Source organism: Mauremys mutica, chromosome 3 (genome assembly GCF_020497125.1).
Source record: "Mauremys mutica isolate MM-2020 ecotype Southern chromosome 3, ASM2049712v1, whole genome shotgun sequence".
Classification (NCBI taxonomy): Eukaryota; Metazoa; Chordata; order Testudines; family Geoemydidae; genus Mauremys; species Mauremys mutica.
In genome coordinates this window covers 159,242,454-159,264,763 of record NC_059074.1, presented here as the reverse complement: position 1 = coordinate 159,264,763, position 22,310 = coordinate 159,242,454, and the positions used below count along the sequence as shown (strand labels likewise).

At 44.6% G+C, this 22,310-nt stretch overlaps 1 protein-coding gene across 3 annotated transcripts in view; it reads right to left on the bottom strand.

Annotated features, from left to right (window-relative positions):
- Positions 1 to 21,965, bottom strand: part of SUSD4 (sushi domain containing 4) — a 112,727-nt gene extending 90,762 nt beyond the window's left edge. For 2 of the 3 annotated variants that reach the window (XM_045008450.1, XM_045008449.1), the window contains exons 1-2: positions 21,810 to 21,965; positions 20,807 to 20,983 (exon numbers count right to left, since the gene is read on the bottom strand). In XM_045008450.1, coding sequence (XP_044864385.1) covers positions 20,807 to 20,948 — 142 coding nt within the window. In that variant the 5' untranslated portion in view covers positions 20,949 to 20,983; positions 21,810 to 21,965. The remainder of the gene's footprint in view (positions 1 to 20,806; positions 20,984 to 21,809) is intronic. The other variant, XM_045008448.1, reaches the window with a different exon arrangement.
- Positions 21,966 to 22,310: the final 345 nt, after the last annotated feature.

The following is a 22,310-nucleotide window of genomic DNA, read 5'->3' as shown; positions in this document are numbered from 1 at the left end:
TATTGGTTAAAAGATCAGTATACATACAGACATAAGTACAGTTCTTGAGATTTAGAGTCATAGTAGAGATGGTGAGCTTTGTAGTTGCAAAGAGTTCTTTCATAATTAGTCCATGTTCAGATTCAGGGTGTTCCAGCTTAGGACTGGAGATCTCAATTTTAGGCTTAAACTTCCCCTGCATGAAGCAGATCTGAGATAAAAAGGATCAGGACCCCAGGCATTCTTATACAGTTCCAGGTCTTCCTCAACAGCTCTGAGTCCTTAGGCGAACAATAGGCAATTATGGATACTTTGAAATAGACTTATTTCCTAAGCATCACGAATAATTAGCTACACAAATTAACATAAGGCAATTTATCCATTAGGCATTATATCACAAACTTTAAAGAGACATATAGACAATGACATTATTTCATCCAAGGTTCATCTAAATGTTAATATTCCCTTTTGATCTTTGAATCAACAGCTATAGTGACAGACAGGAACTGTCTGTTTACATGGCTAATGTTTAACAAGAGTTGAGTACACACATACAATTAGTATCACCTCTAATTTCTAACAATATAGGTTTGCATTTCAAAGTTCTAGCCTATCAACCAAGGAATGGTCCTAATTACCATTTATATACTTTTCTAACATGTCTCTAAAGGTTGAAACTGGATCATTTATCCTGCTCAACCCTTTCTGGCCATGCATCACACTTTGTATAAGATTCATTGCAATTATACAACAGTGGTAGCAACAATGATTTGCATGGTCATATTTTAATTACATAACATCACAGTCCATGATGAGTTTTTCCATGACCGCGAATTTCGTAGAGCCCTACCTATACCTACGGCTGTGGCTACACTACAATGTAAGTGTGAATTAGCCTCCCCCCTTGCAACATAATTTATGCCAATTTAAGGACCGGTAGGGAGAGCGTTATGTCGGTGGGAGAGTTTCTCCCACCAACAAAGCTACTGCTGCTCACAGGGGCTGGAGTAATTAAGCTGACAGGAGAGCTCTCTCCCATCAGCTTAGAGCAGCTACATTAGAGAGCTTACAGCTAAATGAAGAGGAGCCAGCTTCTATGGGATTTTGCAAAGTACTGAAATGAGGTATGTTATGCACAGTTTCTTTTATTTTCATCTATTTTTAATGACTTTATTTTAATCTGATTTTCTATTTTTAATAAATCTTGTTTCCAATAAAACTTCTACTTTGTGAGTGTTTCACACAAGCTGCCTCTAAAAGGCAGAAATGGTCTTCAGTCTCTAAGGGAAGTAAAGGTGGCAAAAAGGAGTTTCTGTAACCTAATCCCTCAATAAGGTGTGCTGCAAATGAGTAGGGTAGGGAGTCCAAGGGAAGAAGTGTAAGAACCCAGGGATGATTTCACTTAAATTTAAAAATAACTGGCTAGGCTTAGGACCAATCTTCCCAGTGAAGTTCTTCTCTCATCACAGTCCTTTCACAGTACCAGGCAGGCTTATTCAAGGAAGACAGAGAACAGACTGGAAGATTTCATTCTGCTACACAGGAGCAGTTGTTCAAGTTGCAAAACAGTGCTACAAAAATCAGGGATTTACCAGATTGAGATAGGGAAGTGAAGTTGAAATAATATGCTCAGAAAGACAGCTTTAACATCACCTCATGAAGAGGGGAAGCAAGTAATTCCTCTGGGAATTCAAGGTGCACTATGACATACCCTTGGTAGGGGTATTCATCCATGCTGAGGCCACACAGACCAATGCCAGTCAGTGGCTGTATAGGCAGGTGCCTAAGCATCTGTTGGTAGAATGACTGAAATATAATAGTCACTTGAGATCCAGTGTCAAGCACGGCTTTACACTCCACCCCTTCAATCCTCACCATGACCTCTGCTCGCGGCCCTATCAGTCCTGCAGGGATCCCAGCTGGACGGTCTCTTTGGGGGGAATCTTCAAATCCTGTAGGTCTAGGTGGTCTCCGTCCCCAGACCTTCTGGCAGCTACTGGGTCTCTCCCAACTGCTCCTCAGCTTTTCATACACTAAGGAGGGGTTCTCTTCCTTATGGCAGTTAGCAGCACTGTGCCCATCCTGACCACACCGGTAGCAAAAGAATTGCCCTTTCCCCCTTCGCCGGGGTGGGACAGTGGCTCTAGATACTGACTTCTCCATTGTCACAGTCTGAGGTTCCTTATTCCTGGCAACCTTAGCTCGGTCAATGATGCTCTGCAGCTCAGCTATCCGTTTCGTCAGGGCCTGCATTTGTTGGGCAAGTTCCTCTGTGGTGCTCACCATCAGTACACTGGCCATTTGCAGTGGCGTGGTGCTGCCTGGTTCCAATGTTTGGGCTTCCCAACACTCGCTGGCAGTCTGCCTTTCTTCCTCTTCCCTGACCTCCTTTATCAGCTGGGAGTAACTCGGGGGATGATCCTGCCGTTCTCTTAGTCGGAGATGAAGTAGGATCGGGTTCTGATACTGAGTCCCTCTTACAACTTGAGCCAGTCTGGTCTGACCCATCTGCTCAGCAGTCACTGCTCCCCTCATAACAGCTCTTTGAAGCAGTCTTTCCAGCCTCTGTATATAGGCTGAAATTTTCTCACCCCTTTGCTGTCGGGAATCAAGGAATTTACAGTAACTGTCTTCAGGGCTCTCTACGCTCCCAAAGGTATTATCAAGGGCCTTTAGGCAGTCCTGCACACTAACCCCAGGGTCAATTAGCTTCAGGGTGCGAATTACATCTAGTGCTGGGCCACTAAGGCTCTCTATTAGACATCTTCTCTTTTCTACATCGGGTACGGCCCACTCCCGCAGCATTTCAGTGGTATGCTCCAACCAGGGCTCAAACTCCTCTTTCCCATCAAATAGCCTTAACTTACGACAAGAGTTTGACGTAGCATAGGCCAGCACAATCTTTTCCAATATATGCCCCAGTGCTTTTGCCCAATCATAGGCTGCGGCTGCCGCCCCTGAGCTAGAGGCTGCAGGACTGGGGCCCATCAGACCCGACATATTAGCCATTATACCAACAGTAATTTCCTCAAAATATAAACGCAATTATTTCCCAATACAGTGGAACACTCAACATGTGCTTGCGAGGGGTACTGACCCAGGGATCCCGGACGAGCCCCCAAAAATGTAACCCTTCTGCCGGGCCGAAACAATAGCAGCAAGGGCCGGGTTCAATACATAGGGGTCCCTTCCCCACAACATAATGCAAAACCAGCTCGAGCCCCCACCCAGTGACCTGGGAAAATCTTACACACACCCCTGGGCGCCTCGAGGAGGCAATACTTCCCCTCTCGCAAGCACAGAGTCTTGTGTAGCAGAAAAGGTTTAATACATGATAAACAACAAGCATTAAATTGGGAAAATACCTCAGCTAGAGTTCATGGGTCAAACCGTGAGCAAAGACCCACCCCAGCAAATTGTGCCGTGTCCTTCTCTCAGGGCCCTTGAGTCCAGCAACCCCCAAATCACCCACAGTCCCAAAAGTCCCACCATCCAAAAGTCTTGGTCCTGGATCAGTGCAGCCCCAGAGTCTCTCTGCAGAGGTCCCCCTCCCCAGCCTGGGTAGAAAGGGGCACCTTACGTGGGTTCGGGGCCAACTGCCCTGCCTCGTCATGGGGTTCTGCTTCCACTAGTCGTCCCCGCAAACAGCTCAGCTCCGCTTGCTCTGTGGGCTGCTCCGCTCTGCCAGCTGCTCTGGTCCACCAGCTGTCCTGTGAGCCACTCCAGCCGTCCTCACGAGCTGCTTGGCTCCACTCACCCAGTGGCTGCACAAACTGCTCCACTCCGCTCTGCCAGCTGCTCTGCTCCACGGTATAGCTTCAGGCTCCCCCACTCATAAGCACAGTACTCAGTGCTCTCAGCTCAGCAAGTCCAGCTCTTCAGTGATTTCAGCTCTTAGTGAGTCCAGCTCATAGTAGGGGAGCCCCAATGAGTTCAGCTCAGTAACCTGTATCTAGATTCTTAAGGGAATCAAAAATTAACTCTAACATTCCACAGTGGAGAGAGGCACAGGTGGAACTGGTGCTTCTGGCTCACACAAGAAGCCTGCACCACCCAGTACAGATCTCTGTCCCCAGCCTCTCTCCTTTCAATGGGTTTTGGAACTCATGTGCCCCATCTAGCAAGTGCTATCCAGCTGACAAGGAAACCCCCCATCACAAGACAATTTTGTAGTTCCCCATTTACCCAATCGGGGTGACAACATTTCATTCCTCCTGCCCCAATAACAACGAAATTGGGGCTCCCACAGCTGTGAAAACAACCATCCCATACTGCTTTGCGGTATGCTAAGTGGGGTGGGAGTGCCCATGCAAATAACTGAAATGCTAATGCGAATACTGGAACCTGCCACTCTGCACTCCCCATAATCTACCACCAGATGTCAGGGTAAAGCTCATCCTGACTCTGCTTACAGATAAGATCTTACACTTAGAATGAAGTCTTTGAGTGCTATCTGGTAGTCTTTGCAGACAGCACATAAGATCCAAATTTGCCCTTGCAGCACTCAGCTGTGATGATAGTTCTCATAATCCCAGGCTTCCCAACCTGAAGGGAGGTCACTGTGATGCAAGCCACTGAGAGTAAGGAAAGACGACTTGCAGGGGAATGGAAATATGATCAGTAGGAAAAATCCCCAGACCCTACCACCAAAAATTTAAAAAAGAAGTGACAAAAACCAACACACTATTTTCAGTTTAACGTATACAACATGGGGCCATTTACTGAAGAGCTACTAAATCTACAAAGTTCTGGTTCAGCTGCCTGAAATGCTTTAGTTTTGCATTACAAAAGAAATATTGACCACACAATCACCTGAATAAAAAGCTACAAAAAATACCACCACATATAGAACAAAAGCTTTTTATAATATGCATTGTTTGCTAAAGTAGCAAGGTTTTTTTTTCTCCCCATCCAATCAACTTCAGAAATTAAGTTGAAAATAACAAGCCTGTACAATTACTACAAACATCAGATGGTAGACTGCTTGGTGACATCATCTAGCACAGTGATGGGCAAACTTTTTGGCCCGAGGGCTACACTGGGGTTGCAAAACTGTATGGAGGGTCTGGTAGGGAAGGCTGTGCCTCCCCAAACAGCCTGGCCCCTGCCCCCTCCCACTTCCCATCCCCTGAATGCCCCCCTCAGAACCCTCGACCGATCCAACCCCCCCCCCCGCTCCTTGTCCCCTGACCACCACCTCCCAGGAACCCCCGACCCTAACCGCTCCCCCAGGACCTCACCCCCTATCCAATCCCCCCTTCTCCCTGTCCCCGACTGCCCCAACTCCTATCCACACCCCTGCCCCCGACAGGCCCCCCGGGACTCCCACGTTTATCCAACCCCCCCCGCTCCCTGTCCCGACTGCCCCCCCCCAGAACCTCTGTCCCATCCAACCGCCCTGCTCCCTGTCCCCTAACTGCCCCCCCGGGACCTCTGCCCCATATCCAATCCCCCGGCCCCCTTACTATGCTGCTCAGAGCAGCATGTCTGGCAGCCACGCCACTCGGCCAGAGCCTGCCACGCTGCCCTGCAGGACCGCGCAGCCCCACCACCCAGAGCGCTGCCAGCGTGGCTGCGGGGGCGGAGGCACGGGACAGTAGGGGAGGGGCCGGAGGCTAGCCTCCCTGGCACGGAGCTCAAGGGCCGGGTAGGACGGTCCCGCGGGCTGGATGTGGACCGCGGGCCGTAGTTTGCCCACTTCTGATCTAGCACCTACTGCTTTAAAGTTTTCTTGACGTAATAAGAACATGATTCTTTAGACCATATTTAGAACAATGTTGTATAAAAATGCAGACTTTTTAAAGCACATTTCTAAAAGAACATGATTCTCTGATCTGAGATGCTAATGTACCATGGAAAAAAATTTAGTTAATATAATCCAGGGCTAATTTATAATATTATATAGTAAACAGTGTGCTCTCGACTTAATTTTTACACTGTATTAATATATAACAGTGATTTTACTATCTTTTATAAACCATATGTTTTAAATAACTTTTACCCTCTCATTTATTGGTTGATCCTTACCCACCAAGGCTGACTGATGATATTTTTGAACACGATGGATTTACTTGTTCTATCCAGAGGATTTTCCAGAGAATCCATTAGGGGAATTGAGTAAGTTTCACACACACAGAACCTGGATTTGGAAACCACATGGATCAATAGCATCCAAGACAGAGATTTCCCATCAAATCAAGTCACTGTAAATAGGTATTTTTCAGCTTATTTGTGACAACATCCCTCTCTCTCACAATGAACCCAATTTATGTGATCTATTTCTCTTTCATTTGGAATCTATTTGAGGAAATACAGGGCTGTGTATTACATAAAAATGAAATGGAAACTGAATATGCCAAGCCCAGTGCTCCTTTCCAACACCCACACAGATGGCACTCAGATAGAAATGTTAAACGCAGTGCCCATGCCTCACCGCTCTGCTGCTCTCCTTTTTCTTCCTCCTTAGCCTTACTAAAGCTACTTAAACTACTTGAAGATATCCTTGAAATGGCTGCTAATGAGTGTAACAATTTTTTCCAACTCCCACATTGTTTATTTTTTTACTTTCATGGCAAGTGTGCGTGCGTGTGCACATAAGATTAAGACTAACGTACATGCATGTGTGCATAAAAGCACACGTGCACACATCATTATTAGTCTGTCTCTTTCTCCACATCCTTCTCCTCATCTGTGGGCCCATTCATTTAGTTTCTTCCTCCTGAATCCTTCAGTTAGTACAAAGCAGCATGTCCGGTGATAAAGAGCCCAGCTCCTCTGAGATGCTGAGTGTGACAGATTGGGGGGGGGTATGTCTGTGTGTCAAACCATAAACTCCATTTTGTTTTGTGAATGCCATTGTTGACTGTAACCTTCATTGTGACTGTCACTTTTGACTGTACTCACCACATCTGAATAAGATATCCAGTTTATATTGAAAAACCAGCCTGGCCCTGACACGGCCAGTCTCTTCTGAACAGTGTCCTGCTCATGCAGGGGTGTGGGACACTTTGGAGAGAGCTAACAGTGAGAAAGCCATCAAGGATCATTAATGGTGACTGACTCTTCTCTTTTGGAATGATGGGTTTTCTACTGGTAGGGCTACTGATTTCTGAATGACTCCCTACACCGGGGCTGCACTCTGGAATTTCCTAAAGCACATGGGAAAAGGGGGCAGACTGTTTTAAAAGGTGAGTGTTTCTCTGAACAGGGAGCCAGACCACTGCCACATGCAAGAAGGCCAGGCTAAGGAGAGAGAAGGCTGGTGGAAGGGCCATCTAGCCTATGAACCCATACCAAACCCAGGGCTCACAAGAGGAGCGAGATCACACTAAAGGGGCTGCATATTCAGGATTGTGTTGTTTTCCCAAAGATCTGTAACTCTCAAGTGTTTCAAGAATAAAAATACCTGTTTCTTTTAAGCAATTCCCTTGCTAAGTCTGTGTTCCATGTGCCTGCCATTGTTGTCCCTGAAGGGGTTAATTGAGAAGCTCAGAGTGCCCACAGTCAGGCGAGGGAGTGTGCATAAGCTACCGGGGGCTCAGGAAGGCTGGTTCCAGGGTTTAAGGTAGCCAGCTCTGCAGAGCACCATATCCCAAGGAAGGGGTACAGATGTGAGGTCTACACCTGGGAACGTGCCGTAGCATTTGTCTACACTGCAATAAAACACCTGTGGCTAGCCCATGTCAGCTGACTCTAGCTTGCAAGGGTTCAGCCTGGGGGGCAGGGGCTATAACACTGTAGTGTAGACACTTGGTGTCCTTCCAGAGTGGAAGTGGGCAAGTTTCTGACACTGAGCACCTTCTGAGAGGCACAGAGCCCTCGCCAGGAGGGACAGATGCTGAACACTTCACAAGATAAGGCTAATAGCCTGTGCATTCCTACATTTACTGTTTCCTCATAATGATAGTCATTATTTTGTTGTACTTCCCCTTGTGTTCTCAGGTTACCATCTTTAAGGTTAAAGCAGCAATTAGTTCCAATTAAGCTATTTTAAAATGCACTCATAATTCCAATTTATATGCAACCAACTTAATTACTATTTATTTTCCTTTTGGAGTGGATCATTTGTATATTCTCTGAACGGTGTGTTATTCATACAGTATCTTTAAAAATATTGTAGCAATTGTGAGAGAGATGTGATGCAGAGAAATATGCCTGTTTCACTCAAAGGCATCATGCTTCCCGAATACTAATTAGTGTTACAAAAACATTGGTGTAGCATTGTGAGTTTACACAGAACTTTAAAAACCATAGATAAAAAGACACATTCCTTGCCATGAAGTGCTTACAGAGGATCTGATGCTGAACTTATGTTGAGTACCGTTTTCTCAAGTGATTAGTTCCACTGACTTCACCATTAAAAACCCACTATTCTTGATTAGACTGTAAGCTCCCAATACACCTCTAAGTCCCCCACATTTCATCCCCACCTAGAAATGCTCCAGACACCTTTCTAATACACTTCTTGCATAGCTCCAGACTATTGTGCGACACAAACATTCCTAGATAATAACCACCCCCAATTTATACAGAGGAGGAGCTAAGGCACAAGGACATTAATTAGTAACTATCTCCAGAAATTCTGGTGCATGATGCTTGCCCAAGACCACATAGGATGTGTATACATAAAAGCCAGTTCACCTGTGGTCCAGTCTATTATCTTAGCCACAGGACCATCCATTTTTTCCCCTGTAGACTCATTCATTACATAGAAATGCCATCATGTGAAACTATTTACTACGCAAATTCATCAGTGCCTCACAGTGCCTTTCAGAGATCAATATGCAGGAGTAGCCTCTTTGTACAGACAGCATAGGAAAATTAGGCCAAATCTCTATACTTGACTGAGAGGCACCAGGCTATGGGGATACGGGTTGCTCTGGTATACAAGGGACCTGTTCTATTCCTGGCTCTGCCTTGCAGAATCTCTGCCAGCCCCCGACCTAGCCTGGCCAATGTCTCTTTTGATCGCTGTTGGGGAGGATACACAATCTAGTTTTAAAACAAACGTAGTGGTGACCTCAAAAAACCGGAAAAACAGAAATTTCATCACCTTAATGACTCCTTCATGGGTTGTCAGCAAGGTTTGAACACAGAACTTTTAGATCTACACCACAGGCCTCTGCCACTTGAACAAACACTTTGCCAGTGAGTTACACAGCTATTTGTTAGAAAGCAGTAGAATATTGGGAATCAGGATTCTTTCTGTTGCCGGCACAGAGGCCCGAGGCGACAGCAACAGTGGTTCGTTGCCCGGTGTGCTTCGCTTCCAATAAACACACGAAGGTGGAGAAGCAAAAAAAGTTTATTTGAGCCCAAATAAGGTGCAAGGGAGACATAGCAATCTCAAATCCTGCACACAGATACAAGCGGTTTTCCTCTCTTTATACATAACTTCAGCTAAGCATTCCCATCACCCCCACACTCCTCCTCTCCCCCCCACCTTTCATTCCCATGCAGCAAATACACTTTGCAATAGCAATTACCTTAAGCAGTTAAGTCATACTTGGCAAAAACCACTTTAGCTCGTTAGTAACTCTTCTGTGAACAGTTATCTTGTTTTACTTTCCTGGATCTGTTATTCTGCCACCCCCCCCTTAGCCAGGTGTAAGCAGGCTTCATCATTATCTCCTGGCAGTACCACCGTTGAGCTAGCTGTTGTACATTCCATTCTCGGTTACTGGCCTGCTAGGTTAATTAAAGTTCAAACATAAACATGGAAGTACTTTGGTCAGACATGGAGTGACTTTAGTTCATTCAGGCCTACTACAGAAGGCTTTATTGACACTTATGGCTTTCCACCCTCCTGAGTTACCTAGGGTTATGCCTAGTGACACCAACATTTCTATTCCTAATCTTGGGAATGAAGTGTAATCTAGTGGTTAGAGCAGGCAGGATTAGAAGAATTTAGCATCTTTGTAAACAACTCATTGTTGGGATGCAGTATTTCAGGATGCCCTTGATCGTAAGAACAGAAGAATGGCCGTACTAGGTCAGACCAAAGGTCCATTTAGCCTAATTTATTAGATAGAAATGCCATCATGTGAAACTATTTACTACACAAATTCATCAGTGTGTCTCACGGTGCCTTTTAGAGTATCCTGTCTTCCAACAGTGGCCAGTGCCAGGTGCCCAGAGGGAATGAACAGAACAGGTAATCATCAAGTGATCCATCCCCCTGTCACTCATTCCCAGCTTCTGGCAAACAGAAGCTAGAGACGCCATTGATGGACCGATCCTCCATTAATTTATCTAGTTCAGGGGTCAGCAACCTTTCAGCAGTGGTGTGCCGAGTCTTCATGTATTCATTCTAATTTAAGGCTTCACGTGCTAGTAATATATTTTAACATTTTTAGAGGGTCTCTCTATAAGTCTCTATAATATATAACCAAACTACTGTTATATGTAAACAAGGTTTTCAAAATGTTTCAGAAGCTTTATTTAAAATTAAATTAAAATGCAGATATTAGTTTAGTGTGATCCTTGCCCTTGCTTTTCCTTGCTGAGTTTTCCAATGTCTGGTGACACGTATTTGGATACTTTAAGCTGCAAACAGGCTTCTGAGTGATCAGTTGGTAACCAGCTGGCAGGAGGTCAGCGGCTGGAACCCCAGATCGGCAGCTGAGGTGAGTAGAGCTGGCGGCTGGTAGGGCTGAGCAGGGCCAGAGGCTGGACGCTGTCTGGCAGGGGGCCGGCGCTGGAAGTCCAACCAGAAGCAAGGTGAGTGGGGCTGCGGCGGGGACCCTGGCTGGCAAGGGGCCAGCAGCTGGAACCCCAGAGCAGCAGTGGGCTGAGCAGGTCAGCCCAGCCAGCTCTGGGGTTGCGGGGGTGGGCTGAGCATCTCCGCCCGCCCCCGCTCTGGGGTTTCAGTCACTGGCTCCTGCCAGCCGGGGTCTCAGCCCACTGCCAGCCTGGGGTTCCTTCCCCCAGGCCAGCAGCGGGTGCTGAGTGGGACCCCGGCTGACACGGGGCCAGCAGCGGGAACCCCAGAACGGCGGCGGGCTGAGCAGCTCAGCCCACCCCACGTGCCATCAAAAAAATCGGCTCGTGTGCCACCTTTGGCACACGTGCTGTAAGTTGCCGACCCCTGATCTAGTTCTTTTTTGAACTCTTATGGTCTTGGCCTTCACATCCTCTGGCAAGGAGTTCCACAGGCTGACTGTGCATTGTGTGAAGAAATACTTCCTTTTATTTGTTTTAAACCTGCTGCCTATTAATTCCATTTGGTGACCCCTAGTTCTTGTGATATGAGAAGTAGTAAACAACACTTCCTTATCTACTTTCTCTACACCAGTCATGATTTTATACACCTCAATCATATCTCCCTTTAGCCGTTTCTTTTCCAAACTGAAAAAATCCCAGTCTTATTAATCTCTCCTCATACGGAAGCTGTTCCATATCCCTAATCATTTTTGTTACCCTTTTCTGAACCTTTTCCAATTCCAATATATCTTTTTTTGAGATGGGGTGACCACATCTGCACACAGTATTCAAGATGTGGGTGTACCATGGATTTGTATAGAGACAACATGATATTTTCTGTCCTATTATCTATCCTTTTCTTAATTATTCCCAGCATTATGTTCACTTTTTTGACTGCTGCTGCACATTGAGTGGATGTTTTCAGAGAACTATCCACAATGAGTCCAAGATCTCTTTCTTGCGTGGTAACAGCTAATTTGGACCCCATCGTTTTATATGTATAGTTGGGATTATGCTTTCCAACGTGCATTACTTTGCATTTATCAATATTAAATTTCATCTGCCATTTTGTCGCTCAGTCACCCACTTTTGAGAGATCCTTTTGTAGCTCTTCGCAGTCTGCCTGTATCTTAACTATCTTTAGTAATTTTGTATCTTCTGCAAATTTTGTATCACCTTACCTTCACTTCCCCCAGTCTACTGTAGCTCCTGTCCTTTCTGCCAAGCTTATCTGACTCTTTTTTGTAGGTTTTTCCAAAAATGGAAAATTTGGCTTTAAACAGAATCTCATCTGCAACCTCAACTATGGTAAGCCTACCACCTCTCCATAACGCACAGCTCAATGGAGATGTCGGAGGCTGTGCTTCTGAACCTAGAGCACCTCCTCTGTCCCAGAGGCCTTTACCTGGCTGCGAGTAGTAGCTGTAAGGTCTGTCTGCCACAAGGCTATGTCCTTCCAGCTACACATCTCAGGGAGGCAGTTCCCCCTCTTCTTAAAGTCCTTCAGCAGTCCCAGTGACAGAGGAAAAATATAAGTCTGATAGTCCACAAACGGTCTGGGTTTGCCCCACTATGATTACAAGGCAAATGGACTATTAATCTCTTAGCAAGGGCTGAGTCTCTAACCCCTTATCGGTCTGTGAGGCCCAGGCTGAGTGTCCTGGGCTTTAAGGAAAGAGAAAACAAAATAAAGAAGGTCCCTTCATTTGTCCAGAGGCTCGAGGCGGTAGAGGCCCTTCAGCAAGTTTCCGGGTCAGCAGTTCCGCTCTGTGGTTGCAGGGTGCTCTGCTGCCTTCCGAGTGCCTCCCCTCACTGTGTTTGGATCATGCCTTTTAAGTAGCCACCCTTCTCCGGGTGGAACAGGCATCAGCTGACTGTGCCCAGAGGACCTCATTAACCCCTTCCTGGCTGGGGTGGGACATTTCCTACCACAGGAGAATATGCAGAATGTGACAGCAGCATAGCCATCTGGTGTAAACTGCAAGGAACTGAATTGAACTGTTTCTTTCCCTTCATGCAAGGAAAACGTCAGCATTATTTGCAGGAGGAAAACAGTTAGTTGTAGGAAGAGAAGACGTTTTTGAGTGCAGCCATTCAATTGCTACTGATCCCAAAACAAATGACAAGGGTGGTGCTGTTTTCTGACAATGGCTTGTAGAGAGCTGGCTGTTCACATGGAATTGCCTCTCCTTATTTCCAGCAGCTAAAGCACATTAAAATTACTTGCAAACACATTCAATACTTTGCTTATCTTACCTTTCCATGTAAGAAATTGCTGTGGTTGCTGCAGAACTGTTATATGACAGTGAAAAGTCCTGTGATCATAACTGGGAGTGACATCTATGGGATATCCATGAGATACTCTCTCACTATTAATATGTGTTCCTTACTATGAAAAAGTATAAGAACCCCATCCCACAGACCATCAGCTAGTTCTAAGGAGAGAGAGAGATGGCTGGTTTTCCAAGGGTAATACTTCTTTATTATTCACATAAAGATACTTCTGATATTGGAAAAATGTGATGTGCCACCTGAGATATACACATCCCCACACACCTACTCCTGTTCGGAGGTATTATGACAGATAAATCTCACCTGCAAAGATCAGATTAACAGTCTGCCTGTGTAGTTTCTTTAGGCAACACATAGGGCCTGAACTTGCTCCCAATACAGTGAATGGGATTTCTGTCACTGACTTCAGTGAAGATAGAATTGAGTCCAAAAAGATAGAGATTTTTACTACACAAATGTGGCATCAAAAGAAAATTGTAGATGTTGCCCACCCCACAGCACCTCCTTTTTAAATTGCAAGTCATTTTTCCTTTGCATTGTCATGGAAAAAATACAGTCCAATGAACAGGGCACTGGGCCAGGAGATCTATTTCCAGAGTTCTATTACCAGCTCTGCCACTGACAATGCAATGTGACCTTAAGCAGAGTAATTTCACTTTTCTGTGCCCATTTTCCCCCAACTACAAAGAGAGGATAATGATACTTAACTTCCTTTTTTAAAATGTTTTGAGATCTAGGGACAAAAAGGGCTATATGAAAGAGCTATGAATTATTTATTATTTATTATTATTATTATTATTAACAGGCAACAATTTTTACTAGAATACGTTTAATCTTTTTTTTAATTTGATGCTCCTGGCAATGTGTTAGTAGTCTGCCAGCATCACTAACTCCACATATTACCTTTCTAAGGCCAGTAATGTTGACAATAGAGAGAACTGTTCAACCGAAAAATTCTCCTAATAAAGACTTGAACTTCCTCACGGAGTGGACACTTTGTATCATTCCTTAATAATAAGCAGAAATCCAACTCAATATGGACACTACATCATTAAGAAGATATGACTAAAGGAAAAAAGTGATTCAAGGGTCACTCTTTGTGAGTGTGAAAATATGTCTGACACATTTTGTCAGCATGTGCTTGGTGTGCACAGATGGTATTAACAAATTGTTCTAATGTTTTCAATACGTGAAAAAGAAATGCCCCAATTTAGACTAATCATATGAGCTAACGAGCTGTTTGGGGAAGGCATCAAGAACCCCTTCTGCAAACACGGGGGGCCAAATTAGCACCAACAAACGGTGGTGTAAGGTGGTTAGAGAACATGTACACCTCTACCTCGATATAACGCTGTTCTTGGGAGCCAAAAAATCTTACCGCGTTATAGATGAAACCGAGTTATACCAAACTTGATTTGATCTGCCAGAGGGCACAGCGTCCCGCCCCGGAGCGCTGCTTTATCGTGTTATATCCAAATTCGTGTTATATCGGGTAGCATTATAACAGGGTAGAGGTATATAAATGTTAAGGGTCAGTACTGCAATTTGCTCCAATCTGACATAAAGTTGTTCTGTGTAAGCCTGACTCTCCCACCGAGAGAAGTTGGTCCAATAAAAGCTACCAGGTGGGTATGGTAATGTTTCTAATTCCCTGGGACCAACACGACTACAACAATACCACATACATCCAGTGGGTGTGTAAACCACATGTAATTAACATGCTGATGGATTAACAAATAGGAAGAAGTTGAAAAGAAGTAGGCAGGCTACTTTATCTTACACTGTAATTAGCTGGATTTCCTGCAACACATAAACCTTCAGGCTCCTCAGTGTGTAAGTTGCACATAAAATCAGTGCACTGAACAATACATTTGTGCAAGTTACACCATTTTACCCTTTACACTCATTTTCTGACCAATTTACATGAGATGTGTAACCTATGTTCACTACTGAATTTGGCTCAGAGTCTTTCAGGATGTTGTATTTGCTTACATCAGATCTGAACTGGGGTCACATTCTGCCCTCTTCGGCCCTACCAAAAAACCATCCCATGCATTTTTGACATCAGTGGGGTTGCAAGGGTGCAACAAGTCATGGTTTCTAGTGAGGTTTATTTTGTTACAAGAAACATATGAATATCAGAGAGGCAGACGTGGTAGATACTTGACAAATTCAAAGTGTGTGATCAAAGCTCTATACAGAGAAATATCCATAAGAAAAGCTGTAGAAATCAAAAGGGATAAAATATATCTACCTTCATTAGGGATCTTTACTTACTAACCTTTGAGGCAAACAGTGTTAAATATTAATCTTTTACTTTATGTAATAATAAATACTTTTCACTTCACAGCATCTTCCATATGAGGCTCTCCAGGTACCTCACAACTTCTCTGTGTGGAAGAGATTATTGTGCAGCGAAAATCAAATCATCTTTGCAAACTTCTACTCACCCACTCATGTGGGATGAAGGATAATCATCATCATATTTTACAGTCCAGCCAATCACTGTTCATTTTTTCATTAGTGCCAATCATCATGGCAGAGAAAGCAGGCACACAAATTTGGATCATTCTGTAAGGATGTGCTAAGTGATTTGCCAAAGGTTATAGTGCAAGTCAGGGGCAGAGCTGGGAACAGAACGCAGATCTTAATTCTTATTCCCATGCCTTAGCAACAAGATCAACCTCCTTCTCATGAAGCGCTAAGGGACTTCGCAAGAAGGAACTGCTACTAATATTAGCCTATCAGATAAGTCCACATCTCAGAAGGCTGTGGGTGGACACACCACTAAGCAAACTATCTGTTGTCATGCCAAGGTGTGTAGAAGAACTTGTCATTTTAAATTAGAATTACGCAGTGGAATGAATTTAGAACATATCTCAGCAGATATATGAAAGGAAGCTACACTGCGGATACATTAAAAGATATGACAATGCCTAAACCAGCTCTTACAAAGTAACAAGCCACGGATGATACTGTAAAGCTAATTAATGATTTCACCAACCTCAGTTAGATATTCCAGGTTGAAAAGAAGGGTGCTGTCTGTTTTGCTTGTCAACTGAGGCAGCCACACTGAAAGGGGACAAACAAAATATGCTGCCTACAGATATATTTATTGGGGTGTCAGTCAAATAGGAGTCTGTTCAGAAAAGACTCTTTATAAGATCTAAGAGTCTGCATGCACCAATTAAAAAAGAATCTCAAACAGTTTTGTGTCTCCAAAAACCACCAAAGACAGACAGTAGGTTGTCAAAACAAAGGCGATACACATCCCTAATGTGAACACAAGTCATCTGCATGCAAAGGATTTGACTTATCCAGATGGAACAGTTCTACTTTGCTTGGCAACCTGAGAAAGATTTCTTATGGAATCATCAAATCCAGAATCAGGCACAGTCCAGACTGCAATACAATAAAAACCACAGAGCAATAAAAGTTCAGCCTATATTTACAAGCAAAAAGACTATTCTTCATGGTTTCAACAGACTCCAAAGCATGTTTGAGTACCTCACAAAAAGCCACAATGCAACACCCTTATTCACAACGAATAGTACCTTACATGTACTCTCAATGGGAACTATTTGTACAGTATGGGATTACTCAGTGTGAACAAAGGTATCAATCTGGTTCAAAGTATCAACCACTAAAAAACAAACAAGCTGACATTGATTCAAACGTACCAAAAATACTCCTTCAAACTGCAGTAGTGAGCTTCCTCAAAGGGCTATCCAAAAAAGAGTGACATTCCAAAGAACTAGAAATACTCCAGAGCCAACGAAGAAAACAAAACAGAGAAATTAGCTCAAGTGCCTCTCCCGTTACAACGGCAAAATCGAAAGCCCATGTCCAAACTCAGAAACTGACTAAAATAAATCTTCACATGGTGAATTCTTCGCCCACAGTCATTAGAAAATTCCGAATTCCTGGAAAAATTAACATACTTCCAGAAAGCTGCAATGTTTGGAAAATATATATATTTAATATCCCCTCAGAATGATACATGTACAGCCATGAACTCTGTAAATTGCTTATGTGCAATAAATATCTTGCCTTTAGCACCAGCTATGCATTTAGTGTGTCTGAAGGTCTTAACATTGGTTATTTCTATTATTAAAAACACTTCTTCTTCATTATAGACTAACAGTAAAAAGCACAAGATGAGCAAAGATACCAGGTGACTAGAAGAAAGTCCCAAGCTAACATCAAGGGGGTTTAATTCCTCTCTGGTGTGAATATAGTTACATACACCAGGGAGGAATTAGGCCTACTGAGCTTTGAAGAGTTTGTTCTTTTGACTTCATTTGTGGAGTGAATTTTCTGATGGATCATTCCAGGAACCACTTTTGAGCGAGTAAAAATACTACAGGCAGATTTATTCTTTGTAAAAATCACTGACAAGAAAAAGAAAAAAAGAAAGGTTATAAATAATATTGATTTGGGGTGAAGTGGCAGAACCTTAAAATCAATACAGTTTATAGAAAAGTCAGATATAAAATAAAAGGAGCTATACAAGTCATGACAAGATTATTACTTAGGGCCAAATTCTGCCCTCAGGTAAGAAAGGGAAGAATGTATTTTCATCCAGTAAATGAAAACAGTGCTCCATGGCAAAGTCTAACCTATCATTTTCTTCTTTTTCAACATATTAGTTAGTTTTTATTTTTGCCTTATAGCACATTGTTGTTGTTGTTGAAGATGAACCACTACTGAAACAAAATAATAAATACTTTCCACCTGCGTAGCATCTAATTTAAAATAATCAAAGCTCTTTATAAACTATTAGTTATGTTTCAACACCCTGCTTGGTGAAGGCCCTATTTTACAGATAGGGAAAACTAAGATACAAAGAGGTTAATGGCCAAATTTTCAACAGTATTCACTGATTTTGCATGCCTTAATATTTGGATATCCAACTTGAGAGTACTATAGAAGCCAGATTTACAAAAGTGCTCAGCAACCACAACTCCAACTAAAGTCCAATCGGCGCTCAGCACTTCTCAAAAATCACACCGTGTCTCAAGTTGAGCAGTCAAAAACTGAAGCATGCAAAACAAGTGGCCGAAGTGGCTTGCCCAAAACCATAACAGAGTGGGAAATAAAGATGATGAGTCTTGGCTCACAGTCTCCGTCTTTAACCATAAAACCCCATTGTCTCACCACTTCCACCCTTCAGAAAAACAGGTATATGTATTCTACTACATGAAAGATTTGTTGATTTAGCAGACTGTGTATATACAGTACTTCTCATTGGAAAATAATATTGCTTAGAAATAAAAACCTATATTTTTCACTGGTTCTTTTAATCAAAGTTGTTTAATGCATTAATTTTCAGTGGGATCAGGACAAGAATTTCTCTTTTGCCTCAAGCTGGCCTATAACAAAAGCTCTTCATATTAACAAACAATATATTGGATTCATATCATTCTTCTGAACCTTTCATCCTGAAGGATCCCGAAGTGCTTTACAAATGTAGTTTGACATAGAAACAATATCAGGTTTCACTACTGAAGTGAAGCACAGCATCTGTTTATTAACATCCACCACCACACAAGAGTTCTGCACAGGTAGTTAAAGAACAATGACTTCCAGAGGCTCAAAAACTGTAGTTTACAAAGCACCTTCCATTAATCAGCAATTAATTAAGTAGTAGGATATGGAGTTTGGGACAGGACATGGATCCATGGGGCATACTCTCTCTTATGAGGTGGCCCACAAAATGAATGTTGGCCTATCCAACTGAAACTGCAAAGGAAACATAGGTGGGCAGAACGTCATTACACTTTAAGAGCTGAACAGGACATCAAAGTTAACACACTATTCTTGTGAAATATGCCACCAAATGAAGCAGGGTATTTAATGACCACACACTTTTTTTTTTAAAGACTCATCAGAAAGGCAGCACATCTAAAAAACACAGGGTCTCTTTTAGCACAGGAAGTATGACTGCAAAGTGAATTTAGCTGGAATATTAGCAGCTTCAAGGGATTTCTACTCTAAAATGGCATTATATTCTTGAGAGGAGAAAAAGATACGCCAGCTTACAAATGGACCACATAGTTTATGAGAGAAAGTGTGTCAGTGTAAGAGCTGCTTGAGTTTCTTCTCATGCCTGTTAACGCAGGCCAAAATTTTCAAACTTGGGTTATCCATTATTAGGCACCTAAAATACACTTCTGAAAATAAGGCAGTTTTTCTGAAGACAATGGGAGCAGCACATAAACACCAAAAATAGAAGTGGTGTGAGTAATAGTGGATTTGTGAGCCTAACTGCAAGCACCGAAGTTTGAACAGTTTGACATAAATCAGATGCATGAGAAGAACCCCAAGCTACTCTTACACTGCCTCTCAGTCTGCCATTAATTGTGTGATTCAATTGCAAAACAGCTCATTCCCCCCCCCCCTCAAAAATATAACACCATTTTACAGTGGAAATCCTTTGAAGCTGCTAATGTTATTCCAACTAAGTTCACTTCACAGCACAGCAGTTTATCTGAAGACTTTTCCTGCAATCTAGACCTAATTAGGGAATCAGTTTCAAGCAATTTGGTAATTAAACACATCTGCTTAAAATACCTCAAAAGCCTCAATAAAATAAAAAAGGTGTAAAAAATTGTAATTAAAATCATAAAAAGAGCAAACATGAACTGGTCCTTTTTCAAAGAGGATGCAATGGAACTGAATTTTAATGTGTCTTTCTTTAGCCCCACATTAGATGTTTTCCCCTCCACCAAACACAGAAAAGGTTTGCTTCTCCAGATGCAAAGAACAGCAAGAGAGCTAACAGAAGAGGATTCTTGCTATTATTATTAAAGCATTACATTATTTTTAAATAAAAATTCATGTGTGGAAATATTTATTACTACTTGCTTCTCTCCAGCCAGCATTTGGGCAAGGCTGTCTCTTGTCACCACTTTAGTGCCTTGGGTAGCTGTCTCCACATCAACCTACATGGTTGTTCTTTCCTGCAGGCAGCAGGGAATGCTCTCTCCTCTCCTCAGTATCTGTATGCAGGTATGGAAGGGGAAGCAGGGTGTATATGAATGTGAGAGGGTTACCCTGTTAGCATCCGTGTGTGTATATATGAGGGAAGTTTCTCCTCTCCTTTCAGCCTGTGAGGAGGAGTGTATCGCTTGCCAGCATTTATGTGTGGGATTTTTTCCGGAGAAAGGGGATTCAGTTCTCTATGAAAGGGAAGAGAGGGGGGAGGAGAGAGAGAAGTGTGAGGATTTTCTCCTATTAGTATCCATAGTTTGTTTTTTGGAATGAGAATGAGGAGGATAAGGAGGGGGAGTCTCTCCTGGCAGCACCTCTGTGCATGTGTCTAGAAGGGTGGTGGGCAGAAGGTTTCTACATATGCATATAGCAGTGGGTCCTGTCAGCAGGCCTGAGTGTTGGGGAGCAGGAAGGGAGAGAAGGGGTTCTTGCATCTCAGCATCTGCGTGTGCATAGGCACATGCAGGGGAAGGCTCTCATGCAAGGAGGTGTCTGTATGCAGTGGGGTGCAGGACAGTCTCTCAAACTGGCACTTGTGCATATGGGGGTCAGAAACTAGGGATGTCTCCAGTGCTCGAATTATGGGGAAAATGCCAGGGGACCCTGAATGTCAAGTGGCTTGATTTAACATAAACAGTAGCAAGAAATAAAGCGGGGGGGTTATAAGACAGAAATAAGTTAGCCTTTAAACACAGCAAGGACGCCCAGCAGCCCATCACTTGGGAACCCGCTTGCCTGCAGCCTGCCAGAGCCTCTCTCTCTTCATCGCTCTCTCTCGCTAGCTTGCAGGGGCACTGCTGCTGCTGCCGCCGCCTGTCAGTCACATGAGTTAGTCACTCACCGCCTGTGATCTGTGCAGGGCCGAAGCACAGCGCCAGCTGAAGCCACAAGACCACCACGAAGAGTCTCCGGGGGGCCGGGGACTGCTGCTGCTGCTGCTCTAGGAACGGATCCCCGCTGCTCGGGTTCATTCCATGATACATCTTTTATCCACAAAGGGCATCCGGTTTGCAATAATCTGTAACAAGAAAGAGAATATTATCTAGCCATCTCCCAGCGATCTCAGAGCTGAGGATCAATCTTTCCCTTCCTCCAGATGAAATCTCTGCCCATTCTTCTCCGAGATGTAATCCCATTCCCAGCTCTGATATGCAACAGAAACCTCTTTGGGGCAAGGACCTTGCCACCTACACATGTGGACAGGACTATGGACACCAAAGACAGGATATAAAATGATGAGTATAATCATCTTTGTCCAGCCTGTCCCCCACCGTCTGTTCCCTGACATGCAAACCACACTCCCCCAAATGCCCTCTCCTAATATGCAATCCCCTGCCCGCACGCTGCATACACAGGAAACCCCTGTGCCAATCTGAACTCTCCTTCTACCCTCCACAATAGCCAAGACTCCCTGGGAATGGGATGCAGTTTCCAAACAGCAAATCAGCCTCAATGCAAAGAGGCAGCACTGAAGCCACCTTCACTGTGCTGCTCCATGCAATTCACAGCTTGCCACCATGATAAAGTCTTATAACCACCTAGGGTCTCCGTTCTGCCAAGACCCCCCGCCCCGGCTTAGATCTCTGGTCTTATAAATATCGCAACGCTCCCAATTCCACCCAGGAGCTAACTGTCGTGGATGGGGTGGGGGCTGTTACTGAATGCAGGCCCCAGCTTCTGTTAATTCTTCCAGAGGGAAGTGCCCGATTCCCCCTTTAACTCCCCACCCCGGCTTCCCCCGACACCCACTTCTAGCGCTGCTCCCCTTTACGCTCCCCCATTTACTGCCTCCCCGCTTGTCGCTGCTCCCCGGTGCATGGAGCCAGGTGGGCACTGCGCCTTACCTGAGGGCTGCCCGCCTGCATGGAGCCTCCTTGCCTGCCTCCCGCGGCGAGCCCCCAGCTGGGCACGACCCGCCGCTGCTGCCGCCGCTGCCGCCTCCTCCGTAAGCCGCGGCAGCTCCCCCGCCCGCTGGGGGGGAAGGGCTGAGCCACACACGCGGCGCGCGCCGCCGCTCGCGCTCATCCCACCTGTGTCTGGGGGAGGGGGGCGGCTCCCGAGCCAAGGCTGCGGCAGCTGCCAATGGGAAGCCTGTGCCCGAGCCTGCACCTGCCCGCTGCACGAGTCGCCTTCAAACCCCCTCCCAGGAGGGAAGACCCCCTGCCTGCTCAGCCCGCACAGCCCCCACCCTCTCCGCATTGCCCTGTGCTGTGTGTGCATGGCAGGAGCAAGCAGGGGCTGCTGCTGCTGCAAAATCTGCTGGGTCCCACTCTTCTGCAGGGACTGCGGGAGAAAGCAAGAGCCTGGGGTGCCAGCCCTCCTGGGCTCCCTGCTATGCATACATG